Here is a 24,373-nt window from a genome sequence, read left to right on the forward strand (position 1 = left end):
TATATACATATAAATGCACATATGTAATATTTCAACATTATATTATACTATATAATATGTTATATAAGTGACAATATGTAATCCATACGCCTTCTTATTTTTTTTTTAAGATTTTATTTATTTATTTGACAGAGAGAGATGACAAGCAGGCAGAGAGGCAGGCAGAGAGAGAGGAGGAAGCAGGCTCCCTGCTGAGCAGAGAGCCTGATTTGGGGCTCGATCCCAGGGCCCTGGGATCATGACCTGAGCCGAAGACAGTGGCTTAACCCACTGAGCCACCCAGGCTTCCCACGCCTTGTTACTTTTATTTAAAGTTTTCATTTTGTTATATCTCCTTTTTGACATTATTTTCAGATTCAGTTTTTGGGGCTATACTTACTCTTGTGTTCAATATTCAACAGTGCTAAGGAAGTATTACCATAAATTCTTTAAGTATTATAAAAAATGAATCAAATAATATGGATATGCTTAATTATTTTTCTTATATGGGTCTTTAATGTCCATGATCATTTTTAATAACATTTTCTTCCTTTACCTTAAATTTCTTAAACCATTACCTGGAGAAGATTTAATATGTTGAAGATTATCAACTCCACAAAGCTTTCTTTGTCTATAATATTCAACTTGATAGAATTCTCACACACTGAAGAGCTATAGAAACAACATGAATTATTTTTCACTGAAATATTACTGAGAGTTCAATTCTTGCTTTAAGAAATCTCCATAGGTATGTGATAATATTTACTTCAATTTAATGTTTAACATTAAAGCAAGGTGGCTGAAGAGATAGGCATTTCATACCTTTCTGAAGATGACAAATTACTAACAGAGTTGAATCCCATTTGAATCAGTGTTGTAAAAAAGGAAATATTTCACATAGTTTTACTAGATTTTTGGAATGCTTTAGTTCCCTAAATAATGCTGTTACTGTTGCTGGAAGCTTTGGTTCAGGATAATTACCTACTCTTCTGCAATGGACAGTATCATGTGGACACTGTATAACATTTTTATTGTCTTGGATGTTTCTGTAATGCCATTTATATGAGATCATTCCTAACTTCAAGGTTTGTTTGATACTTTTAATCATGGAATTGATTTTCAAAGCAATACAGGGTAGACAAGCTGGCGATGACTTTGTTGAATCATCCATTCTTGATGCTGTACAGAGGGTTGACAGTGCAATTAACTCCACACGAAGACATTTGTTTTCACAGTAAGAATTTATTTTATTTTGATTACAAAATTGTTTTCACTTCAGTCCTACTTGGTTTTTATAATCTCCATAAATCACAGCAAGCATCGTGCATAAGATTGCCAAAAGCGTGTCTTTTCTTCAGTCTGTGTGTGGGTTATCACCCTCTGGGCTCTCCACCACTGCCAGCTCAGTCTCAGAGAAAATTAAACTTGTTCCCCATAGAATCTAAATGTCATAAATCTACATTGCAGATCCATTCTATGTTGTCCCATGATAGGTATCAGGTAATGGGTTCTGTTAGGTCAGGGTCACCAGGGCCAGACCCAGTGCTCCTGGCACTCCAGGAATTGAAAGTGTTCATCAATTTGATCACATCTGGTCATAAACTGATAGATCACAGGTGAAAGTTTTGCTTAGGATATGTAGTATTTTGGTTATTTTAATTTGAATCAGAATATATTTAGGGTAGTGAAGCCTTCAGGTTCTATAAAGTCCCCATCAGTTCTGATGGAAGTACATGGGATGCTTTGCATCATCTGACATATTAGAAAACATGACTATTGTCTTCAAAGTCAAATAAAATATATGCCCAGCTTTTGCAGCTGTTGGTCTAAAGGAATACCTTATAATGCCATAATCAAGTATAGCTCTGTTCCCTGCATACCCACAAACAGCATGGCTTGCTGATCATGGACTTGTGTTCTGGAGCCACACACCTTATTTATATTCTTATTGTGATTCCTCACTACATCGCTTCCTATCTGGGTGACCTTGGGCAAGTAATTAAGCATCTTAGTACCTCACACTTCTTGCCTATAAAATGGGGATAATGACGGAATCTGTTTCATGGACGTGCTAGGAAGACTGAATAATACAGATAAAGTGTCTCAGCAGTGTCTGCCATATAGAAAGGGCTTACTCTAAGTGAGCATTAATATCGTTACTATTGTTCTATGATCTAAAGTTATGATTTCAGATGTAGAGGACCAGACATACTTTAGCTGACCAAAAGATCTAAAATGATTTCACATTCTTAGTGACTAATACTCTTTTCACTTATTTAGTTCAATTCTTCAATGCATATAAACAACTACTGGTGCTGGTTGGTAGGTTCGGTACGTGGAATATAAAAATGAATAAAGCACCATCGCATTCCTGACAGAGTCCTTCTATAGTAGAAGAGACAATATGTCAACAATTTAAGTATATCTAGTTGTGTATGTAAGAGATGTGTATGAGCTTACAGAAGTAATTGAGAAAGTGGTAACTTGTCAGACTTACCAGGAAGATTCATGGCGAGGGATATGGTTGTGCAGGGTGTTTTTTTGTTTTTTTTTTTTTTTATAGATTTTATTTATTTATCAGAGAGAGAGGGCGAGAGAGCAAGCACAGGCAGACAGAATGGCAGGAAGAGGCAGAGGGAGAAGCAGCCTCCCCGCCGAGCAAGGAGCCCGATGCGGGATTCGATCCCAGGACGCTGGGATCATGACCCGAGCCGAAGGCAGCTGCTTAACCAACTGAGCCACCCAGGTGTCCCGTGCAGGGTTTTAAATGTAAATAGGAATTTCCAGGAAGTTACATTTGAGGAAAGAGAAGACAGACAGTACCAACACCCAGAAACTGTGTTTTGGTGTATTGCACACTGTTTCAGAGGGTTTACTGAGCCCCCTAGGACATACGTGTGGAAACCAAGTTTATAACTTTCACCATAGATGTTGCTTTTTCCAAAAAAAAAAAAAATGTTCCTTAAATCATTGATTCATTAAAAATAGATTTTTTGAGTTCAGCACTGTCACTGGCATTTGGGATTCACTCATTAACAAAATAGGAAAAGAACTCTCTGTTCCCCCTGTGAAGCTTATTTTCTGGTGGTGAAGCTTTTCTTCTTCTTGATTGTCTGGGAACTATATTCTTAAATGCACAGTGAGATTCATGGATTCTGCAGTTTTGCCTTATGAACAGTAACGTCTCTTGTCATTTGCAGAAAACCTCGCACCCCTGGTGATCTGCTGGCTCGGTTTCGTTATCCACATGACCCATTTACTGTGGAGACAGCAAGAGCTGGGGAGATTTTTGAGCACACACTTCTGCTGATCCAGGAACATGTGAAGCAGGGGCTCACTGTTGATTTGGAGGGCAGAGGTCAGCTTCTGGGAGGCGTTTCTTTCGTTCTTAGCTTATGGTCATTTGCAAAACTGACCAAAACCCTCAGTTTTTAATCTTCAAAACACCATGTGAGGTAGACATTAATTTACCACTTTGCCAAATGAATGCAGATATTTCCTGTAAGAACTGTAATTCAAAAGAAAAGATGATAAATAGATATTCAAACCTGTCAACTTCTATCAGCTATATATGCCTAGTAAATTTAGGGAGCCCATTTTAGGCGAACTTACTTTTGGAATCTGAAAGATATTACTCCTTCCTATGAAAAAATCTTTATTCCCAGGGTAATGGTCCTCTCCTTGTTACTGGAATCACCTAAATCATTCAGTGAATTTATTTGAATTCCTTTCTCTACCTATAACATATCTATCCTTCCCAATCATTTTTGTTGTTGCTGTACTAAAGTTCTCTTGTATTTTTTTTCTAAAACCAGACCTTTATTTAGTAAATGTTAAATGAGAGTGATGTAGAAATCTTTCTGATTTTCTAAGTCTTTCTTTTTAAAGTGAAGTAAAAATGTGATCCTTTGCTATACACTATTTGTTCTGTAAGCACAACAGCAACTTCTAGAGGTTTCTTTACTCCCCTTCAGAAAATAAACTAAGATGCTGTGCACAAGTGCCTTTCTGTGCTTAGCTCACCCCTATACAATTACTTAAAAAGCTCTATTTAATAGCTCCCATTGATCCATTGTGTCTTGGGGTTCAGAGTTCCCTTAACTAAAACATCCAAGTGAAATTTTCATTTAGTCCATGTTAGCACTTGAATCAAAGTTCTAGCTGTTTAATTCCAAGTCTTGGAATTTTCAAGATTAACAGTCTAAATTCATAACTAGAGAATAAGCAATCAATATCTATAGAAATTTAGGTTTGCTAAAATATGCATGTTCATTACCAAACTGAGTATATATTCTGATCTAAAATGTTAAAGAATTTTTACAAAAATTTCTCAAGAAAAAAAGCATTATGTTGTTCTATCTCTCTTTTATTATTCGTAAAGTTAAAGACCCCCCCCCCCCTTCCAGGATCAGTTTGCCCTAAAAGTGAACCCAGGATCCATGTCTTTATATACAGGAAGATTATTGCATCTATCCAAGATTAAGATATCTCAGGGTCCAGCCAGAGACCAGCTTACACAGCAAAAGGACAAATGGTCCTGGTATCATTAGCCAGTTTCTGATGATTAAGTAGGGATAATAACTCTTAGCAAATAGGATTTAGTGAATAGTCTTTGAGGATTTAAGATTATGCTGCAATTTTAAGCTCTGTTAAAAGATTGGCTCCAAAACGCCTCCAGGTTATATTGCACATTCCCAGGGGAATGACAGCTTGTGGTAGTTTAAAAGTTACTGCTAAATTCCTTTTTATCAACTATCACACAGGTTAATATTCATACCATTTACGCTAGCACGTCTTAGATCCTGTCTTCCAGGAGAATAAAACCTGAAAGAAAGAAATCAGAAGTGGAAAAAACAATATTACAATCTCGTGATGAGGGCTTACCAAACCCTTACCAATATTGTATTTGTAAAGTCACAGAATTAAGAGTTTGATGGGAATTGGGACATGTCTCTCCTTTTCTGTTCGTTCTAGCCATTAGTGTCTCGTCATAAGAGAGGCATCGCTAAGCACCCCCCCCCATTTTTATTAGAACTTTCTGTTTTGTCCTAATGGATGTAGGAAAGATTTCTGCCTGCCTAGAATGGCCCATCCCTAGGGCACCTTGGGTTGAGGTCTCCCTCTCGCTCCTCCTCAAGGACAGCTCTCTTCATCGCCTCTGCGGCTCTGTTTCAGAATTCCGCTACAATGACTTGGTGTCCCCGCACTACCTCAGCCTCATCGCCAACTTATCTGGATGTACAGCCCACAGGCAGGTGCCCAACTGCTCTGACATGTGTTTCCATCAGAAGTACCGAGCCCAGGATGGGACGTGCAACAACCTGCAGCACCCCACGTGGGGTGCCTCCCTGACTGCCTTTGAGCGCATCCTGAAGCCTGCCTACGAGAACGGCTTCAACGTGCCACGTGGGGTCGGCCGTCACACCCTGTCGGGCCGGCATCCGCTCCCACCGCCCAGGCTGGTCTCCACAGAGCTGGTGGCTACGGCCACTGTCACCCCTGATCATCAATACACACACATGCTCATGCAGTGGGGCCAATTTTTAGACCATGATCTGGACCACACAGTGCCTGCGTTGAGCACATCTCGCTTCTCTGACGGGCGGCTGTGTAGCTCGGTGTGTACGAATGATCCGCCTTGCTTCCCCATCATCATTCCCGACTCTGATCCCCGAGGGACTCGAGCGCCATGCATGTTCTTTGCACGCTCCAGCCCCGTGTGTGGCAGCGGCATGACCTCCTTGGTGATGAATTCAGTCTACGCGAGAGAACAGATTAACCAGCTCACAGCATATATAGATGCCTCTAATATCTATGGGAGTTCAGAGCGGGAATCTCAAATTCTGCGAGACTACTCAGAGCCCCGGGGACTCCTGAGGACAGGCTTGCCATGGATCCCATCCGGAAAGCCCTTACTGCCCTTTTCCTCGGGCCCACCCACTGAGTGCACAAGGCCAGAGCAGGACAGCCGCAGCCCCTGTTTCCTGGCCGGGGACCACAGGGCAAACGAGCAGCTGGCCCTCACAGCCATGCACACCTTGTGGTTTCGGGAACACAACAGGGTCGCCATGGAGCTGTCTGCCCTGAATCCCCACTGGGACGGAGACACCCTTTATCATGAAGCCAGGAAGATTGTAGGTGCTCAGCTGCAGCACATTACCTACAGCCACTGGCTGCCCAAGATTCTGGGGGAACCTGGCATGAAGATGCTGCAGGATTACCAGGGCTACAACCCCAATGTGAATGCAGGGATCATTAACTCTTTTGCTACTGCAGCCTTCAGATTTGGTCACACGTTAATCAATCCTATTCTTTATCGACTGAATGACACCTTCGGAGAAATCCCTGAAGGCCACCTTCCACTCCATAAAGCTTTCTTTTCACCCTCCAGAATAATCGAGGAAGGTGGGATAGATCCACTCCTTCGAGGGTTATTTGGTGTGGCCGCTAAATTGCGGGTGCCTTCCCAGCTGCTCAGTGTAGAGCTAACCGAGAAGCTGTTCTCCATGGCCCACTCTGTAGCGCTGGATTTGGCTGCCACCAACATTCAAAGGGGGCGAGACCACGGGATCCCTCCCTATGCTGACTTCAGAGTTTTCTGCAATTTGACATCTGTTGAAAATTTTGAGGATCTTCAAAATGAGATTAAAGATTCAGAGATTCGACAAAAACTGAAAAAGTAAGTGTGCAAATGTTGCTTAGATTTATATGTTTCCTGGGAGAGGGAGAAGTGTTAAAGAACATTTTGTATGGATGGATTTGGTTGCCTGGGGATGTTAACTGCAGAGCCTTTAATGATTGTTATTGTGGCAAAAGTCAAATACTAAAGGAAGGATTTCTAGAGACTAAGCCGTAAACCCCTCTGTCTATCCACTTCCTTTGTAAGTGTAAATATTGCTGCCTCCCTGCTAGTACTTGCTAGTACATTTCAACTAGAAGAGGTGGGCTGGTCTCCTGCATTCCTGTTGGGTGGTAATCCAGTCAAGGCCTTTTTATTGATGCAGTAAGGTCTAAAGTTCGAATGTAAAGCCTTATAATAAGTCCATCACATTTGCTTTTTTAGGCAGAGCAAAGTAGGGAAATCAAAACATAAATTAGTTTTTGTCGAACAAATAATCTAAATTTATCATCAGAATGTAAGTCGAGGTTTATTCACCTCATCATTAGTGCCTTTCAGTAAAGTATTAATATTATGTTCTCTACATGTGAGATTCAAATTTCTTTTTCGCTTACAAGTATCGGACATTTCCAGGAAACAACTCCAACTGCTCCTCATGCTTACCCTCCTTCATCCTCCAGAATATTAAGAAAAAAAAATTAAAGAAATATTTTATTAAGAAGTTTTGTCTGTAATTGGCTAAATATAGAAGATTAACATGCTTACTGATAGCTTATGGTGTATTAATCTGAAATCTTTCATAGAAGCTTAAAATTGCAAATTATGGTGCTAATTGTCAAGATTAGGCCCTTTCTTGTAATATTAAGGCTATTTTTTTATGCCGCTAGAATTTATTTCATACTTATGTAGAATATTAGACTAAGAAAATGTGTAATATATGTAGAAAATATCAGAGCATCATGCAGATTGAATTTGTAATCACATTGACTTTGGATTCATAGAGACCTGGTTTAAATCTCTATTCCATCATCTATTAGTGATGAGAGCTTGTGAAAAGTATTTGAACAGTTTTAAATCTCAGAATACATATAAAATGAGAAAACACTACCTCCTTGTCGGAGTTGTTCAAAGGTGAAACTATATAGAATGTATCAGATGCCTAGTTCAGTTCTAGTGCATCATAGGTGATCAATAAGTCTTACCTGTGGATAGATTTATTGTAACATTATCATTTCAGTTGTCAGCATCATTATTAGATTGCACATGTGCTCTGATCCAGCCCTGTGCTAAGCACGGAGACCCTAGATGAAAGAAATAGCTTTCTGGAGAGCCAGGCAGCATGCAGGGAGCTGGCTGTAATTGGTGTGAAAAAGACTGTCATAGAGATGGGAATTGAATGTTATGGAAACACAGAGCTGAGAAATGGAAAGTATGTGTAAGAGTCACCCAAGCTACTGATAAAAGATGCCATTTGATCTTCTCTTGGAATTTTCTGAGTGTGATAAATTGAATGAAGTGGGAATGGCAGGCAGTATCCCAGGGAGAGGGAAAGAAGCAGGAAGGCGTGGGGCTGCATGGCAGGAGGGGGTAGAAAGGTGACAAGGGGAAGCTTTCAAAGGACCCTGCATGCCATGCAAGGGAGTTTGATCTTCATTCTCTGTAAAGCAAGAGAGTGACTCCGGGAAGACTTTTCTGTGAAATGCTAACCTGCACAAGCTGTCCTGGGAGAAGGAGAGGCTAGCAGCAAGGAATTCCATTCCACCACAATTCAGGTGAAGAAAGAAGAAGGGGAGATAGGCTCTTGGCAGTCTTTGCAACACTACAATCATTTTAAATGTTTCCTATAAACACGTCATCTACATTGAATAAACCTGGGGGCAAGTCTTGCTTTGTGACTTATTGGGGTCCCACTTCTCAACTTGCAGCTAACCTATAAATTCATCACCAATTATAGAGTAGGAGCAATGTGTCCTTTTAAAATGTCCCCATCACAAAGTCTTCCTGAATCCTCTGGCTCTCACGTATGATGGAGCAGGCTGCATGTCATTGCCACACACAGCATTAGACTGGAATATAGATTCAGGCCCTCTGCTGCAGGATGCACACTCCTAGTGGCCAGTGCAAGGCATGACTGGACTCTGAGATGGACAGTGGCTCATACACTGCACATGGAGTGTTCACACGCCTGGCTTTCTTTGTCCTCCTTTAATGCATTTGGGATGTTAACACCGAGTCTTCTGAAACCTAGTAATGAGTCTTTATCCCTGCTTTGGGGAAGGCTTTAGCCTGAGGAGAGCAGGACTGACCAGCATGAGTGGATGTGGAGAGGCCAGGAAGCTGACTATCTTACTTTCCTCTTAGGCTGCCAAGTGTCTTGCTTTGCTCTGGCATTCATAGTGAATTTATAGAACAGCAACCTCAGAATCATTCAACCACGAGCACAAAAGAGATAAGTTGGGGTTGTGTTTACAGTTTCCATCTTTAAATTCATAGATAGCAGTTTGTCAGGAGCTGATTTCACTAAGGAGGGTGCCATGGCTTTCCGTACGCCCATTTACACACTTACTGCTTTACTCTCGCCTCTTACTTGTTACTTCTTCTCCTTTCTGTGTTATTTTGCAAGTGTGGTTTTAAGTTTGTTTCTAAACCACTTTAGTCAAATTTAGAAACAAGTAGGGCATATCATTAAATCAACAAAATAACAGCTGAAAAAAACCCAACAAAATAAATACTGCCCTGGAACGTTAAAAACTCCATATTTCAGATAATTAGGACAGCTTAAGAATTGACTGAAGTGGAGAATCATAAAAATAATGCAGACATATGTCCTAAGTATTTTAATTTTACACATTTGAGCACACATTAAGTCCTGTAATTTGTGCTTTGGGGCAGCAAGCGGGGAGGGTGCAAAGTCTGTGTTCTGGTTTTGTCATTGCTGGTTTAATACAGATTTGCTGATTAGAATTCAGAAGCTTGTGCCCAGGCTGAATCTTTTGTGTGTAAAAGTTTGTTTTGAAAGGGGAATTGGAATTTTCCAGGGAAGTGATGGTATGAATGCAGTTTCCTTGTACATGTTTCTATCATTCCCCCATAGTAACATAACATGCAACTAATTGGCATTGATGTTTGATTCTCCATTTGACAACCTTTCCCAAAACACTGAATTTGGTCTTCACAGGAATATGTACTCTCCTCTTTTACACAAAGGCTTCATTATTTTATGTAACATTTAAGGAATTGCATAATCCGAATCACAAGTATGACTGTGATGAGCAAGTGGGTAAACTCTGCTGACTCCCAGGTGACAGCTCAACCAACAGCAGCTGCAGCTCAGACAGGAGCCCTTAACCCCAGGGTCATTAGCCATCATCTCTGTGGGCAGGAATGGGGAGCACCGGAAAATGAGGGTTTCAGGGAAGAAGAGGTTGTTTAAAATAATTGGTATTTGCTGTACCTTGTACAAATTTTGCAATAGTTAAAAATATTTGGGACACCCTGGTGATTCACAGACCTGTACTAAAAAATAAAAAATTAAAAAAATACAAAAAAAATATTTGGGACATAGAGAAGGGCTACATGGGATAGTGTAAAACTAAGAGAAACCTCAGAGGGTGATGGGGTAATGAAAAGGTGGTGCCAGGAGGCCCAGGTTCCCTCTGTTTGGACAGACTGAGTTGTGCAATCTTGGAGGACTTTAGATTAGCTTTTGTTCTCTTACCTATAAAGTGAGGTTGTTTCATTAAAATGTCCTTGAGGTCCTTTCAGGTTTAAGAGCATATATATATATATATTTTTTTTTTTCAGTTAATGACTATGTGATATAATAAAATGGTAATTCAGAATGTGCTCTTTAATTAATAGTTTTAATTCACACATAGTATCTTCATATTCCAGAATATATCACCTCATCTTTATGTGTCATCTGGTATACAAAGCCAATGACTTTTCTTTACTTCAGTTAATTTTGAAGCCTTGTGTCAGTTTACCACCCAGAAGTAAAATCTGATTTTCCTTGTACCTTCACATTGGATCTTTAGGTAGCTTTTAAAAAGCCAGAACAACATGCAGAAGCCATGCTACAACTTTCCTCTTGAATGGCCAACAGTTTTGCCATGAGGAATACCTGGTCTGTCACAAGAAAGTCACACTGGGGCATTGTTTTAGTCAGCTTTCAGTTCATTTCAGTAAGATTGGTGAGGTACTTGAGATTCTCCTCAAGTTGCTCAGAGCCTGGGGCGTGGGGAACTGACAAGTCACATAACCCTGTCGTGTGACATGCGGAGCCACAGCAGCTAGGAGATCATGATGGATTCCTTCAAGAAAGTGGTGTCCAAGTTCTATCCTCCATATTGTTTTCACAGTGGTTGCATCAATTTACATTCCCATTAATAGTGCACCAGTGTTCCTTTATCTCCTCGCCCTCACCAACAATTATTATGTCTTGTCTTTCTGCTGTGACCCATTCTGACAAGTGGGAGGTGATATCTCATTGTGGTTTTGATTTGCATTTCCCAGATGATGAGTGATGTTGAGCATACAAACAAGCAAACAACTCTTAAACAGAAAAGAAACTGATGGTTGCCAGAGGGAGGGGGGCTGGCAGGATGGATGAAATAAATAAAGGAGATTAAGAAGTATCAACTAACAGTCATAAAATACATAAGTCATGGAGAATGAAAAGTACAACTTGAGGAATATAGTAATGTTGTAATAACATTGTTTGGTGACAGATGGTGGCTATACTTATTGTAGTGAGCACTGAGGAATGTGCAGAATTGTTACATCAGTAGGGTGTATACCTGAAATTAATATCACACTGCATGTTAACTATCATGCAAAACTAAACAGAACAAAAATAACTCTGTCTTAACAGAGGAGTGGCAGTTATCCATTAGAGACTGTCCTCTGAGAGGGCAAACGGCGGTCATTTGAGATATAAGAAATATGAAGGAAAGACCTGGCAAGCACCAGAGCTAGTGTGATTAGTAGGAGAAACTAGAAGCCATTGGTCTTGCTGACTTGTAGAGTGTGCTGCATGGAAGTGTCTAATCTAGTAATTAGCATCTAACTTATCTTACTCCAAAGATTTTAAGACTTATGGGTGAAATGGACACTTTCCCCAAGTGGAATCGTAGATAGAATCCGGATAGATAAAAAGGAAAGCAACAGGAGCTCTAGAAGCAGCAGAAGGAGCTGTATCATACCCTTTGGCTTTTATTGTGCTCACTTCACTTCTCTCGGACCCAAAGACCTACAGCCTTTGCTAGGATTGTGAAATGCACAGGCTTCTTAACTCCCTCCAGTGCCAAGAGCTGCAGGAATTTCTTTCTTTCCTTTCCTCCCTGCCTCCCCCTTAGTCCTTTCCTTCTTCCTTCTCACCCTCTTTCCTTCCCCCTTTCTCTTGATCTTTTTCTTGTCAAAAATGTTTAAGTTTTCGGGAGCCGGCCCCTCCCCCCGGGGTCTATCTTCCCGTCGCTTTGGATTCACTTCTCCGTTACCCCTGGGGATAAAAATATATGTTTATAAAAAATAAAAAGTTAAAAAAAAAAAAGTTTAAGTTTTCGAAGTTGTTTTTTTTTTTTAAAGACTACATGAAAATGAATGATTTCTTTTCTTTTTTTTTTTTAAAGATTTTATTTATTTGTTTGACAGAGAGAAATTACAAGTACACTGAGAGGCAGGCAGAGAGAGAGAGAAAAGGAAGCAGGCTCCCTGCTGAGCAGAGAGCCCGATGCGGGGCTCGATCTCAGGACCCCGAGATCATGACCCGAGCCGAAGGCAGCGGCCTAACCCACTGAGCCACCCAGGCGCCCCGAATGATTTCTTTTTTTATAGGGTTGTTTTCGCTCTAAAATATCATGCTGTTTCTTTTTATTCTTTGCAAGACATATAATGAGCTGAATGTGAGGATTAATTATCCATTGAGTGGAGAACATAGATTTTCAAACACAGAGAGGCCATTTCGATGGCTATTTTTGAATCCTCTTTTGAAAATGTGTGGATTTTTTGTGGATATGGTTACTTTTGTTCTTTAATAAATACAAGGTTGTTTGTCTCCCATTATCACAGGGATGTGCAGCTGCCTCAGCTTTATTAAAGAATAGCTTATAATTCACCAATTACATAATTTATATTCAGTACATGCACCTATCTAATAGCTGCTTCATTTGATACTATTAAAGAAACAAAACCATTTAGTTTTCCCCCCTCTCTCCATCCTGAGTACCATAAGGTCAGACTCTGCAATGTTGCCTTCTCAACAGCTTGCACCATCTGTCTCTATCCCGACACCTGACGGAGGCTGGTCACCTTTCTCGTGTCTTGGCCTTCCTTTCTCAAGATTCCTGGCTCTCATTCTTCTGGATGTTTCTTAACTTCCATATTCGTACCTGCCTTAAAGGACTTTTCATCAACATCATCTCTTTACCTTTATTGAATGGTTAGTATGTTAGCAACTTTAGTTTCTGTGAAATAGTGTTTCTTAGGCATTCCATGTTAGACCATTTAAAAAATATGTTAGGAGTTATGAATCTTCCTTTGCAGCAAAATTATGTACCCCCAATTCTGCATGTATATTTTAGAGCACTCAGATTCCTAAAGCCACCTGTGGATACTGTTTTCTCCTATTGATTTAACAAACATTTGTTTGGAACCCATATTTATTTAATACTTCCCTTTTCCCCTTAGGGGTTCCCACTTGTGTGCAGTGGGTGCTCCCCCACCTCCTATCTCAAAATGGTTGTGCCCTTAGCCAAAAACAGCCCCAAACTTGAAACTACCATCTGTTCTTAGTCCTTGCTCAACTGTCCTTGTCTCCTATCCCTTAGGAAGGAGTGACTTTGTTCTTTCAGTTACAGAAGGAGACTAGACTGTTTAAATATAGCCAGGCCTCCAGAGGACCAGAATTTTCTCTCCACCTCTTATCTCTGCTCCTTTCTGCTCAGGATTTATTTTTCATTCTCCCTCAGCTCTCTTATCTCCTGTTTTATACATATGGTGCACTGCAGACGGCTCTCTCTTAGCTCCCAAGGTCACATACAGCATTTCATGGCATAGCTCGCACAAGATGCCTGAGTATCATATTTTCTCTAAACAGTAATTTTAGAAGTATACCATCTTATACAATTATGCCAAGTCATATTGCTTGACTCTAAAGGCCATTTTCAGAGCCTTCCCTCACCTGGTCATTTTCATCCCATCGCATTTCTTCTTTTCTAGAGAACATATTAATTTAATGACCGGATTCCAAGAGAATGTTCTTCTTCGTTGCAGATAAATTGTCAAATTTATCTTTGAGTCCCAAGAGATGAGCCCACGGCCAAGCGCAAGGCAACAGCTTTGTAGACACCGGATAGTCTGTTCAGGGAAGTGTGGCAGCCTGGAGAGGTTCATTTTAGTTCCCCAAGGGCCCTGGATTCAAAAAACTATTCTCAGTTTGAACACCTTGGCCAGATGAAGTTTTCTTAGGTGTAAATTGGGTTTTTACACTTATCCATCCATACCAATTCTTTTTTTTTTCATCAAATATTTAGAGTCCTCAATTAATTGCAATATATGCTTATTGTATATACAAAGGAATAAATGTTACAGCCCAGCAAATATATGCGTTTAATTCTTGCATTACCTTAATCCCAATTTCAAAAAATTAAAAACTCATTCAATCAACCCTGTAGCCCTGAAACAAGGAAAACACAGGACTGAGCAAATAAAAAGTGACAGGAGGACAATTAAAACTCAGGCTGTCAGTCAGTTATACCCAGAGGTCCAGTTCTTAGAAGGCAATCAAGACCATTCATTTAGCAAAAATGGATTGCAAAATAATTAATTCAACACTTGAAAGCATGACATTTAATGACATTTAATTTAGCATCAGTTTTGTGGATTTTATAGTGATGAGCCTAGGTAATTGTGTTTTAGAAATGAATTTCTTTCAGAATCTGCTTTTATTCCTACCTTTGAAAATTGATGCTGTATTAGAATATTTTATAATGCTAATCATTCGACTGAAGAAATTTATACTGTATTATACATATATATTATACTAATGCATATTAATATTGTTATGATCATATATAAGATGATATTCTAATACTTTGTAGAAAACTTTATAATGAACATAATATATGCTTCATTTTATTTTTAAGTTCCATTTTGCTGAAAAATATATCTGGATGCAGTTTAATGTATTTCTTCTAAATTCCCCAAAGCTGACTAAACTAAAATTACATTTTTAGTCATATGGTTGCTATAACACACACTAAGATGCACATTTTGAGTGTACAATATGATGACTTTGAGGAATATTCATACCTATGTAATCATCACCCAGTCAAGACCACATTTCCTTGCCTCAGAAACTCACTTCATGCTTTTTACTTTCACATGCTTTTTATTTTCCTACCTGGCCTTCCCCAGCAGCCACAGATCAGATTTTGATCACTGTTGGTTTTACCTGTTCAAGGACTTCGTGTAAATGGAATCATACTGTCTGTTTTCTTTTAAGCTTGTTTTTCTTTTAGGCTTGTTTTTCATAGCATGTTTTTGAAAATTCATCTAGGTGTCAGGTGTGTCAATGGATGATATATTGTGTTGTTAATGTGAGTAGCATTATTTATATGAATGTACAAATATTTATTTATTCATTCATCTGAGGTGGCCATTGGGCTTTCTAGTTTTCACTGTTCTTAATGATGCTGTCATGAAGACTTATATGCAAGTCTTTTTGTGATTTATGTATCCATTCCTGTTGAACAGAAATCTAACAGTGTCTTTTCTAGATTACTTTGGAACTCTACGTTAGTTTCTTCCTCAGGTTGGATATTTTCTGCTAATTTTCCTTTCAAGTTCACTGACACTTCTGCTGTTTTCAATCTCCTCTTCAATACAAACAAGTAAAATTTTCATTTCAGTTACACTAGTTCTAAAATTTACATTTTTTAAGGTTCCTAATTCTCTGTTGACATTTATCTAAATATTAACTCATTAAGAACACAACATATTTAATTTTAAAAATACATTGAAGGCTTTAATGTCCTTTCCTAATCAGTTCAACATCACAGCCATTCTTTTGGTGTTGATTACTTTTATGACTTATGTTCTTATGTATGGGCCACATTTTTTGTTTCTTTGTCTGTCTCATAACTTTTTAAATTTTTTACTTTTTATTAACATATAATGTATTATTAGCCCCAGGGGTACAGGTCTGTGAATTGCCAGGTTTACACACTTCACAGCATTCATCATAGCACATACCTGCCTCAATGTCCAAACCCATCCACCCTCTCTCTACCCCTCTCCCCCCAGGAACCCTCAGTTTGTTTTGTGAGATTAAGAGTCTCTTATGGCTTGTCTCCCTCCCGATCCCATCTTGTTTCATTTTTTCCTACCCTACCCCCTAAACTCCCACATTGTCTCTCAAATTCTTTGTATCAGGGAGTTCATATGGTAATTCTTTCTCTGATTGACTTATTTCGTTCAGCATAATACCCTCTAGTTCCATCCATGTCATCGCAAATGGCAAGATTTCATTTCTTTTGATGGCTGCATAGTATTACATTGTATACATACACCACATCTTTTTTATCCATTCATCTGTTGATGGACATCTAGGTTCTTTCTATAGTTTGGTTATTGTGGACATTGCTCCTATAAACATTCAGGTGCACGTGCCCCTTCAGATCACTATGTTTGTATCTTTAGGGTAAATAATGCAATTGGTGGGTCCTAGGGTAGCTTTATTTTCAACTTTTTGAGGAATCTCCATGCTGTTTTCCAGAGTGGTTGCACCAGCTTGCATTCCCACCAACAGTATAGGAGGGTTCCCCTTTCTCTGCATCCTCGCCAACATCTGTCATTTCCTGACTTGTTAATTTTAGCCACTCTGACTGCTATGAGATGGTATCTCATTGTGGTTTTGATTTGTATTTCCCTGATGCTGAGTGATGTGAAGCACCTTTTCATGTGTCTGTTGGCCATCTGGATGTCTTTTTTTTTTTTTTTTTCATCTGGATGTCTTCTTTGCAGAAATGTCTGTTCATGTCCTCTGCCCATTTCTTGATTGGATTATTTGTTCTTTGGGTGTTGAGTTTGATAAGATCATTATAGATTTTGGATACTAGCCCTTGATTTGATATGTCCTTTGCAAGTATCTTCTCCCATTCTGTCAGTTGTCTTTTGGTTTTGTTAACTGTTTCCTTTGCTGTGCAAAAGCTTTTGATCTTGATGAAATCCCAATAGTTCATTTTTGCCCTTGCTTCCCTTGTGTTTGGAAATGTTCCCAGGAAGAAGTTGCTGTGGCTGAGGTCTAAGAGGTTGCTGCCTGTGCTATCCTCAAGGATGTGGATGGATTCCTGTCTCACATTAAGGTTTTTCATCCATTTTGAGTTTATTTTTGTGTGTGGTGTAAGGAAGTGGTCCAGTTTCATTTTTCTGCATGTGGCTGTCCAATTTTCCCAACACCATTTGTTGAAGAGACTGTCTTTTTTCCATTGTACATTCTTTCCTGCTTTGTCAAAGATTAGTTGACCATAGAGTTGAGGGTCTATTTCTGGGCTCTCTACTCTGTTCCACTGATCTATGTATGTTTTTGTGCCAGTACCATACTGTCTTGATGATGACAGCTATATAATAGAGTTTGAAGTCTGGAATTGTGATGCCACCAACTTTTCAACATTCATCTGCCTATTTGAGGTCTTTTCTGGTTACGTATAAATTTTAGGATTATTTGTTCCATATCTTTGCAAAAAATGATGGTATTTTGATAGGGATTGCATTAAATGCGTAGATTGCTTTAGGTAGCATAGACATTTTCACAATATTTGTCCTTCCAATACGTGAGCATGGAACATTTTTCCATTTCTTTGTGTCTTCCTCAATTTCTTTCATGAGTACTTTATAGTTTCTTTTCCTCCTTGGTTAGGTTTATTCCTAAGTGTCTTATGGTTTTGGGTGCAACTATAAGTGGGATTGACTCCTCAATTTCTCTTTCTCCTCTCTTGTTGGTGTATAGAAATGCAACTGATTTCTGTGCATTGATTTTATATCCTGACACTTTACTGAATTCCTGTGTAAGTTCTAGCATATTTGGAGTGGAGTCTTTTGGATTTTCCACATAAAGTATCATATCATTGGCAAAGAATGGTAGTTTGACTTCTTTTTTGCCAATTTGGATGCCTTTAACTTCTTTTTGTTTTCTGATTGCTGAGGCTAGCACTTCTATTACTGTGTTGAATAGCAGTGGTGATAATGGACATCCCTAATGTGTTCCTGACCTTAGCAGATAAGCTCTCAGTTTTTCTCCATTGAGAATGATATTTGCTGTGGGTTTTTCATAGATGGCTTGATGATACTGAGATATGTACTCTCTATCCCTACACTCTAGATAATTTTGATCAAGAAAGGATAGTGTGCTTTTTCAAATGCTTTTTCAGCATCTACTGAGAATATCATATGGTCTTATTTTTTTTTCTTTTTTTTTAGATTATTTACTTATTTATTTGACAGACAGAGATCACAAGTAGGCAGAGAGGCAGGCAGAGAGAGAGGAGGAAGCAGACTCCCTGCTGAGCAGAGAGCCCGATGCGGGGCTCGATCCCAGAACCCTGGGATCATGACCTGAGCCGAAGGCAGAGACTTTAACCCACTGAGCCAATCAGGCGCCCCCTTTTTTTCTAATTTTAATGTATTTTATCACATTGATTGATTTGCAGATGTTGAACAAACCTTGCAGCCCAGGAACAAATCCCACTTGGTTGTGGTGAATAATCCTTTTAATGTACTGTTGGATCTTATTGGCTAGTATTTTGGTGAGAATTTTCACATCTCTGTTCATCAAGGATATAGGTCTGTATTTCTCATTTTTGATAAGGTCTTTGTCTGGTTTTAGGATCAAGGTAATGCTGGCCTCATAAAATGAATTTGGAAGTTTTCCTCCCATTTCTATTTTTTGGAACAGTTTCAGGAGAATAGGAATTAATTCTTCTTTAAATGCTTGGTAGAATTTCTCTGGGAAGCCATCTGGCCCTGGGCTCTTGTTTTTTTGGAGATTTTTGATGACTGCTTCAATCTCCTTACTGGTTATGGGTCTGTTCAGATTTAATATTTCCTCCTAGTTCAATTTTGGTAGTTTATACATCTTTAGGAATGCATCCATTTCATCCAAATTGTCAAAATTGCTCACGTATAGTTGCTTATAATATGTTCTTATAATTCTTTGTATTTCTTTGTTGTTGGTTGTCATCTCTCCTCTTTTATTCATAATTTTATTTATTTGGCTCCTTTTTCTTTTCTTTTTGATAAGTCTGGCCAGGGGTTTATCAATCTTATCAATTCTTTCAAAGAATCAGCTCCTAGTTTTGTTGATTTTTTTTTTTTTTTTTTACTTTTTGGTTTCTATTTCATTGATTTCTGCTCTAATCTTTATTATTTCTCTTCTCCTGCTGGTTAGGCTTTCTTTGCTGTTCTTTCTCTAGCTGCTTTAGGTGTAGGATTAGGTTGTGTGTTTGAGACATTTCTTATTTTTTGAAAAAAGCTTGTATCACTATACCTTTTACTCTCAGGACTGCCTTTGCTGTCTCCCACAGATTTTGAACCATTGTGCTTTCATTATCATTTGTTTCCATGATTTTTTTTCAATTCTTCTTTAATTTCCTGGTTGACCCATTCATTCTTTAGTAGGATGTTCTTTAGCCTCTGTATATTTAAGTTCTTTCCAAATTTCCTCTATTTCCTCTTGTGATTGAGTTCTAGCTTCAGAGCCTTGTGGTCTGAAAATATGCAGGGAATGATCCCAATCTTTTGGTACCAGTTGATACCTGATTTGTGACACAGAATGTGATCTATTCTGGAAAATGTTCCATGTGCACTAGGGAAGAATGTGTATTCTGTTGCTTTGGGATGGAATGTTCTAAGTATATCTGTGATGTCCATCTGGTCCAGTGTGTCATTTAAGGGCTTTATTTCCTTGTTGATCTTTTGCTTGGATGATCCGTCCATTTCAGTGAGAGGAGTGTTAAAGTCCCCTACTATTACTGTATTATTGTCAATGTATTTCTTTGATTTTGTTATTAACTGGTTTATATCATTGGCTGCTCCCATGTTAGGGGCATAGATATTTTCGTTGTTAGATCTTTTTGTTGTAAAGACCCTTTGAGTATGATATAGCATCTTTCCTCATCTCTTATTATAGTCTTTGGCTTAACATCTAATTGATATAAGGATTGCTACCCCAGCTTTCTTTTGATGTCCTTTAGTATGGTAAATTGTTTCTCACCCTCTCACTCTAAATCTGGAGGTGTCCTTGGGTCTAAAATGAGTTTTTTGTAGACAGCATATTGATGAGTTTTGTCTTTTTATCCATTCTGATACCCTGTGTCTTTTGATTAGGGCATTTAGCCCATTAACATTCAGGGTAACTATTGAGAGATATGAGTTTACTGCCATTGTATTGCCTGTAAGGTGACTGTTACTGTATATTGTCTGTTCCTTTCTGATCTACTACTTTTAGGTTCTTTCTTTGCTTAGAGGACCACTTTCAATATTTCCTGTAGAGCTGGTTTGGTGTTTGCAAATTATTTCAGTTTTTGTTGTCCTGGAAGCTTTTTATCTCTCCTTCTATTTTCAGTGATAGCCTAGCTGGATATAGTATTCTTGGCTGCATATTTTTCTCATTTAGTGCTCTGAATATATCATGCCAATTCTTTCTGGCCTGCCAGGTCTCTGTGGATAAGTCTGCTGCCAATCTAATATTTTTATTATTGCATGTTACAGACTTTTATACTGGGCTGCTTTCAGGATTTTCTCTTCATCACTAAGATTTGTAAATTTTACTATTAGATGATGGGGTGTGGACCTATTTTTATTGATTTTGAGAGGGCTTCTCTTCACCTACTGGATTTTGATGTTTGTTCCCTTTGCCATATTAGAGTAATTCTCTACATAATTCACTCCAATATACCTTCTGCCCCCCTCTCTCTTTCTTCTTCTTCTGGAATCCCAATTATTTTAATATTGTTTTGTCTTATGGTATCACTTATCTCTCAAATTCTCCCCTCGTGGTCCAGTAGTTGTCTCTCTTTTGCTCAGCTTCGTTATTCTCCATCATTTGGTCTTCTATATCACTAATTCTCCCCTCTGCCTCAATTATCCTAGCAGTAAGAGCCTCCACTTTTTTAAAAAATATTTTTTATTTCTTTATTTGACAGACAAAGATCACAAGTAGGCAGAGAGGCAGGCAGAGAGAGAGGAGGAAGCAGGCTCCCTGCCGAGCAGAGAGCCCGATGTGGGGCTTGATCCCAGGACCCTGGGATCACGATCTGAGCTGAAGTCAGAGGCTTTAACCCACTGAGCCACCCAGGCACCCCAAGAGCCTCCATTTTTTAATTGCACCTCATTAATAGCTTTTTGTGATTTCAGCTTTGTTAGATTTTAGTTCTTTAATTCTCCAGAATGGGCTTTTATTTCTCCAGACAGGGTTTCTCTAAGATCTTCCATGCCTTTTTTGAGCCCAGCTAGCACTTTGAGAATCATCATTCTGAACTCTAGATCTGACATTTTACTAACGTCCATATTGATTAGGTCCCTATCCTTTGGTATTACCTTTTGTTCTTTTTTTGGTGGTGAGTTTTTCTGCCTTGTCATTTTATCCAGATAATAATATATGAATGAGAGAATAAAATACTTAAAGTGTGGCAAAGACCCCAGTAAAATGTGCATAACCAAATCAGAAGAGACCCCAAATCATGGGGAGAAGGAAGGGGGGTAAAAAGAAGTTAAAAAAAAAAAGTTAAGAGAAGATCTTAGCCTGGTGTATAGAGCAATCACCCACTTAATTTTGGGTGTATTTTGGTCTCTTAAAAGAAACTACCTCTTTTAAAGAAAGAAAAAAATGTATATATATAATACCCCCAAATAAGGGCAAACATGATGAAGGGATGGATTATGACTGTGAGATGAAAATTTAAAAAAAAATAATAAAAGGAGTTATATGAGATGAATTAGTTGGGAAAAGAAAGAAAAAGAAAGTGGAGAGAATTTGCTCAGGCTGGAAACTAGAACAAAGCCCTGTGCTAGATTTAGGGTATATCTTGTTCTATTAGAAGAAGTTGTATCCCAAAATGTTTTAGAAGAAAACAACTCTATATATATACAAAAAATTAAGTTAGATACAATGAAGGATAAAATATGACTATGATAATGAAAGTTCCAAAATAGTTTTTAAGAAAGCTATTGTTAAGAAAAACTAGTTAAAAAATGTTAAAAGAGGAAAGAGTAAAAGTTAAAAAAATTATAATAAGAAAAAAAAATTGAAATAATTAATTAACTTTGCAAGACTAAAGAATCATGGGGAGAAAGCCATGAATTCCATGCTCTGCTATCCCATCCTCTGGAATTCCACTGTTCTTGATAAGTGAGCTTAGTCTTGGCTGGATTTCTTGCTGATCTTCTGGGGGAGGGGTCTGTTGTAGTGATTCTCAAGCGTCTTTGCTGGAGGCAGGATTGCACCGCCCTTGGTGGGGCTTGGCCAAGTAATCTGCTCTGGTTCACTCGCAGGAGTTTTTGTTCCTTGAATGCTTCCCATAGAGCTCTGGAGGACAGGAGTGAAAATGGTGCCCTCCCAATTTCCAGCCTGAGGAGCCGAGAGCTTGGGGCCCCATGCTTCAGTGCACCCTGGGAGAAAAGCGCTGAATTACTCCTGGCTCCCTGGTCTGTGGCCGTGCACTGAGCTCACCTTGCCTGTGACTGAGTATTTCTGTCTCTGGCACACAGCCACATTTAGAGTCTCAAACCCTGTAGATCTCTGACTCTCTTCTGAGGGGTCTTCCTGGATCTGCCACTTGTAGGGTCCCTGCTCAAAGAGCAGTGGCCCTCTGTGCAATGGATCACAGTTTAAGGTAACTCAGAGCTGAGAGCTCACTCTTCTGCTCCGTCTCTGTAGCTGTCTTCCCTGCTCTAATACCTGCGAGCTCTGCTGTACTCGGACACCCTCAATCCTTCTGTGACCCCATGGGACCTGAGATTACACTGTTCCCGTGATAGCTCCACTGCCCCTTAGCCTCTGGAGTGATATCCCTCGGTGGAGCAGACTTCTTGAAGTTCTGATTTTGTGCTCTGTTGCTACTCCACTTGTCGGGAGCTGGCCCCTCCCCCTGAACTCTATCTTCTTGTCTGTTCAGATTCACTCTTCCACATGTCCTACCTTTCAGAAAGTGGTTGATTTTCTGTTTCTAGAATTGCTGCTGTTCTTCTCTTTGATATCCTGTTGGGTTTGTAGGTGTTCGGAATGGTTTGATAAACTCTCTGATCTCCTGCTACCTGATGTCATCTCAGGCTACTACTCCTCTGCCATCTTGACTTCTCCCTCTGTCTCATAACTTTTAAATACATATAAACTACTGTGATTCTACCTTGGACTAGCATAGGCTTTGCTTTATGCTTCGTCTGATTGGAAATGTGGAAAACTCAAGGTGTTATCCTAACGTCACTGACTTGGGAGAACCAATCTCCAAACTCCATCTCCCATACAGTTGCTAGGCTTTAGGCTTTCTTAAAGAATGTTTTATCCTTGTAAAGTTAGCTCTAATTCTAAGACTTGGTATGTTGTACCTTGGCTATTTGTCTAGGGTGTTACTAGGTTCTTAAGGGGCTCTTCCTGTTCTGATTCAATGCCCTGTGCTAGTTGCTCTCAGTAAGATTCAGGTAGTTTTTTCTGCTCAGAGGCTGACCGACCCTTCCCCAGGTCTATGGGACACCTCATTTCAGGGCCTTCCCCACTCCTCTGTTTCAGCCACTTCAGCTGCTCTGAATTCTCATGGAGACCATTCAGCACAACACCACTGTGAATTCTAATATAGCTTTGGTTAAATTCTAGCAACCTTCATGGCCTTGAGGAAATTTCCCCCAGGCAGAAAGCTGGGCCCTTGTCACAAGTTTCCCTTTCCTCAGGTTTCTTAGTTTTGGGCTGCCTACTGTCCAATGTCTGAAAACCAGGCACTCTAATGTTTTGAACTCTTTTATGGTTATTTGTGATGGAAAGACTAGTATCTTTCCAGTTATAACACCATTGTCAGAAATAGAATTTAACATTCATTCTAAATTATGTAGTTTCCCCCCCTACAATTTAGCTTTAGTGCAATTATTTAAACAAAAGTTTTGACCTCCCTTAATTAAGTCTATATTTTAGGTTTCTCTCTACTTCCACCTGATTTTCTACAGCCCTTTTATATGTTTTCCTGCACTGTTTTCTTATAGCATCATTATCATAGCAGAGCACAAATTAGAGCACATCACTTCTCTGCTTAAAAACATCATGGGATTTTCTCTTTCCAATTAGGTTAAGAAAAATATTGTATTTGGGGACTAATCTGTTCAGATTCTGGTACTAATCTAAATTTTCAGCCATGTTTCTTGTTTTCCAAACTAAACCTGACACTATGCTTTAACTATAATGTTATTCACTTTCTCCCTTTCCCTGAGAATGCCATGATCTTTCTGGCATTTATACCTTTGCATAGCTACTCCTTCCTGGAAAACAGAGATATCTTTTATCTACTTGGGTAAGACCACCTCAGTCTTCCAGACTCAATTCAAAGTTTTTGAGTTTTGCTACCTCTCTAGAGTCAAGTTTTCTCTCTTTCTCTAAACTTTTCCTCAGTGGTTTGTTAGCACTTAGTTCTTATTTATAATAAAACACTTATTTTAACTGTTTACATACCCGACTTTTTCATTAAACTGCGAACATTCTCAAGAAAAATACCATATGTCTAGGATGCTAGGGTG

At 39.1% G+C, this 24,373-nt stretch overlaps 1 protein-coding gene across 1 annotated transcript in view; it reads left to right on the forward strand.

Annotated features, from left to right (window-relative positions):
• The window catches only part of PXDNL (peroxidasin like), a 500,679-nt gene that overhangs the window by 395,983 nt on the left and 80,323 nt on the right, over positions 1-24,373 (forward strand). Inside the window, exons 15-17 of the mRNA XM_082720100.1 lie at positions 1,105-1,213; positions 3,180-3,337; positions 5,155-6,658. Of these exons, the coding sequence (XP_082576226.1) occupies positions 1,105-1,213; positions 3,180-3,337; positions 5,155-6,658 (1,771 nt within the window). The remainder of the gene's footprint in view (positions 1-1,104; positions 1,214-3,179; positions 3,338-5,154; positions 6,659-24,373) is intronic.

This window comes from Mustela nivalis, assembly GCF_964662115.1.
Source record: "Mustela nivalis genome assembly, chromosome: 2".
Lineage (NCBI taxonomy): Eukaryota > Metazoa > Chordata > Mammalia > Carnivora > Mustelidae > Mustela > Mustela nivalis.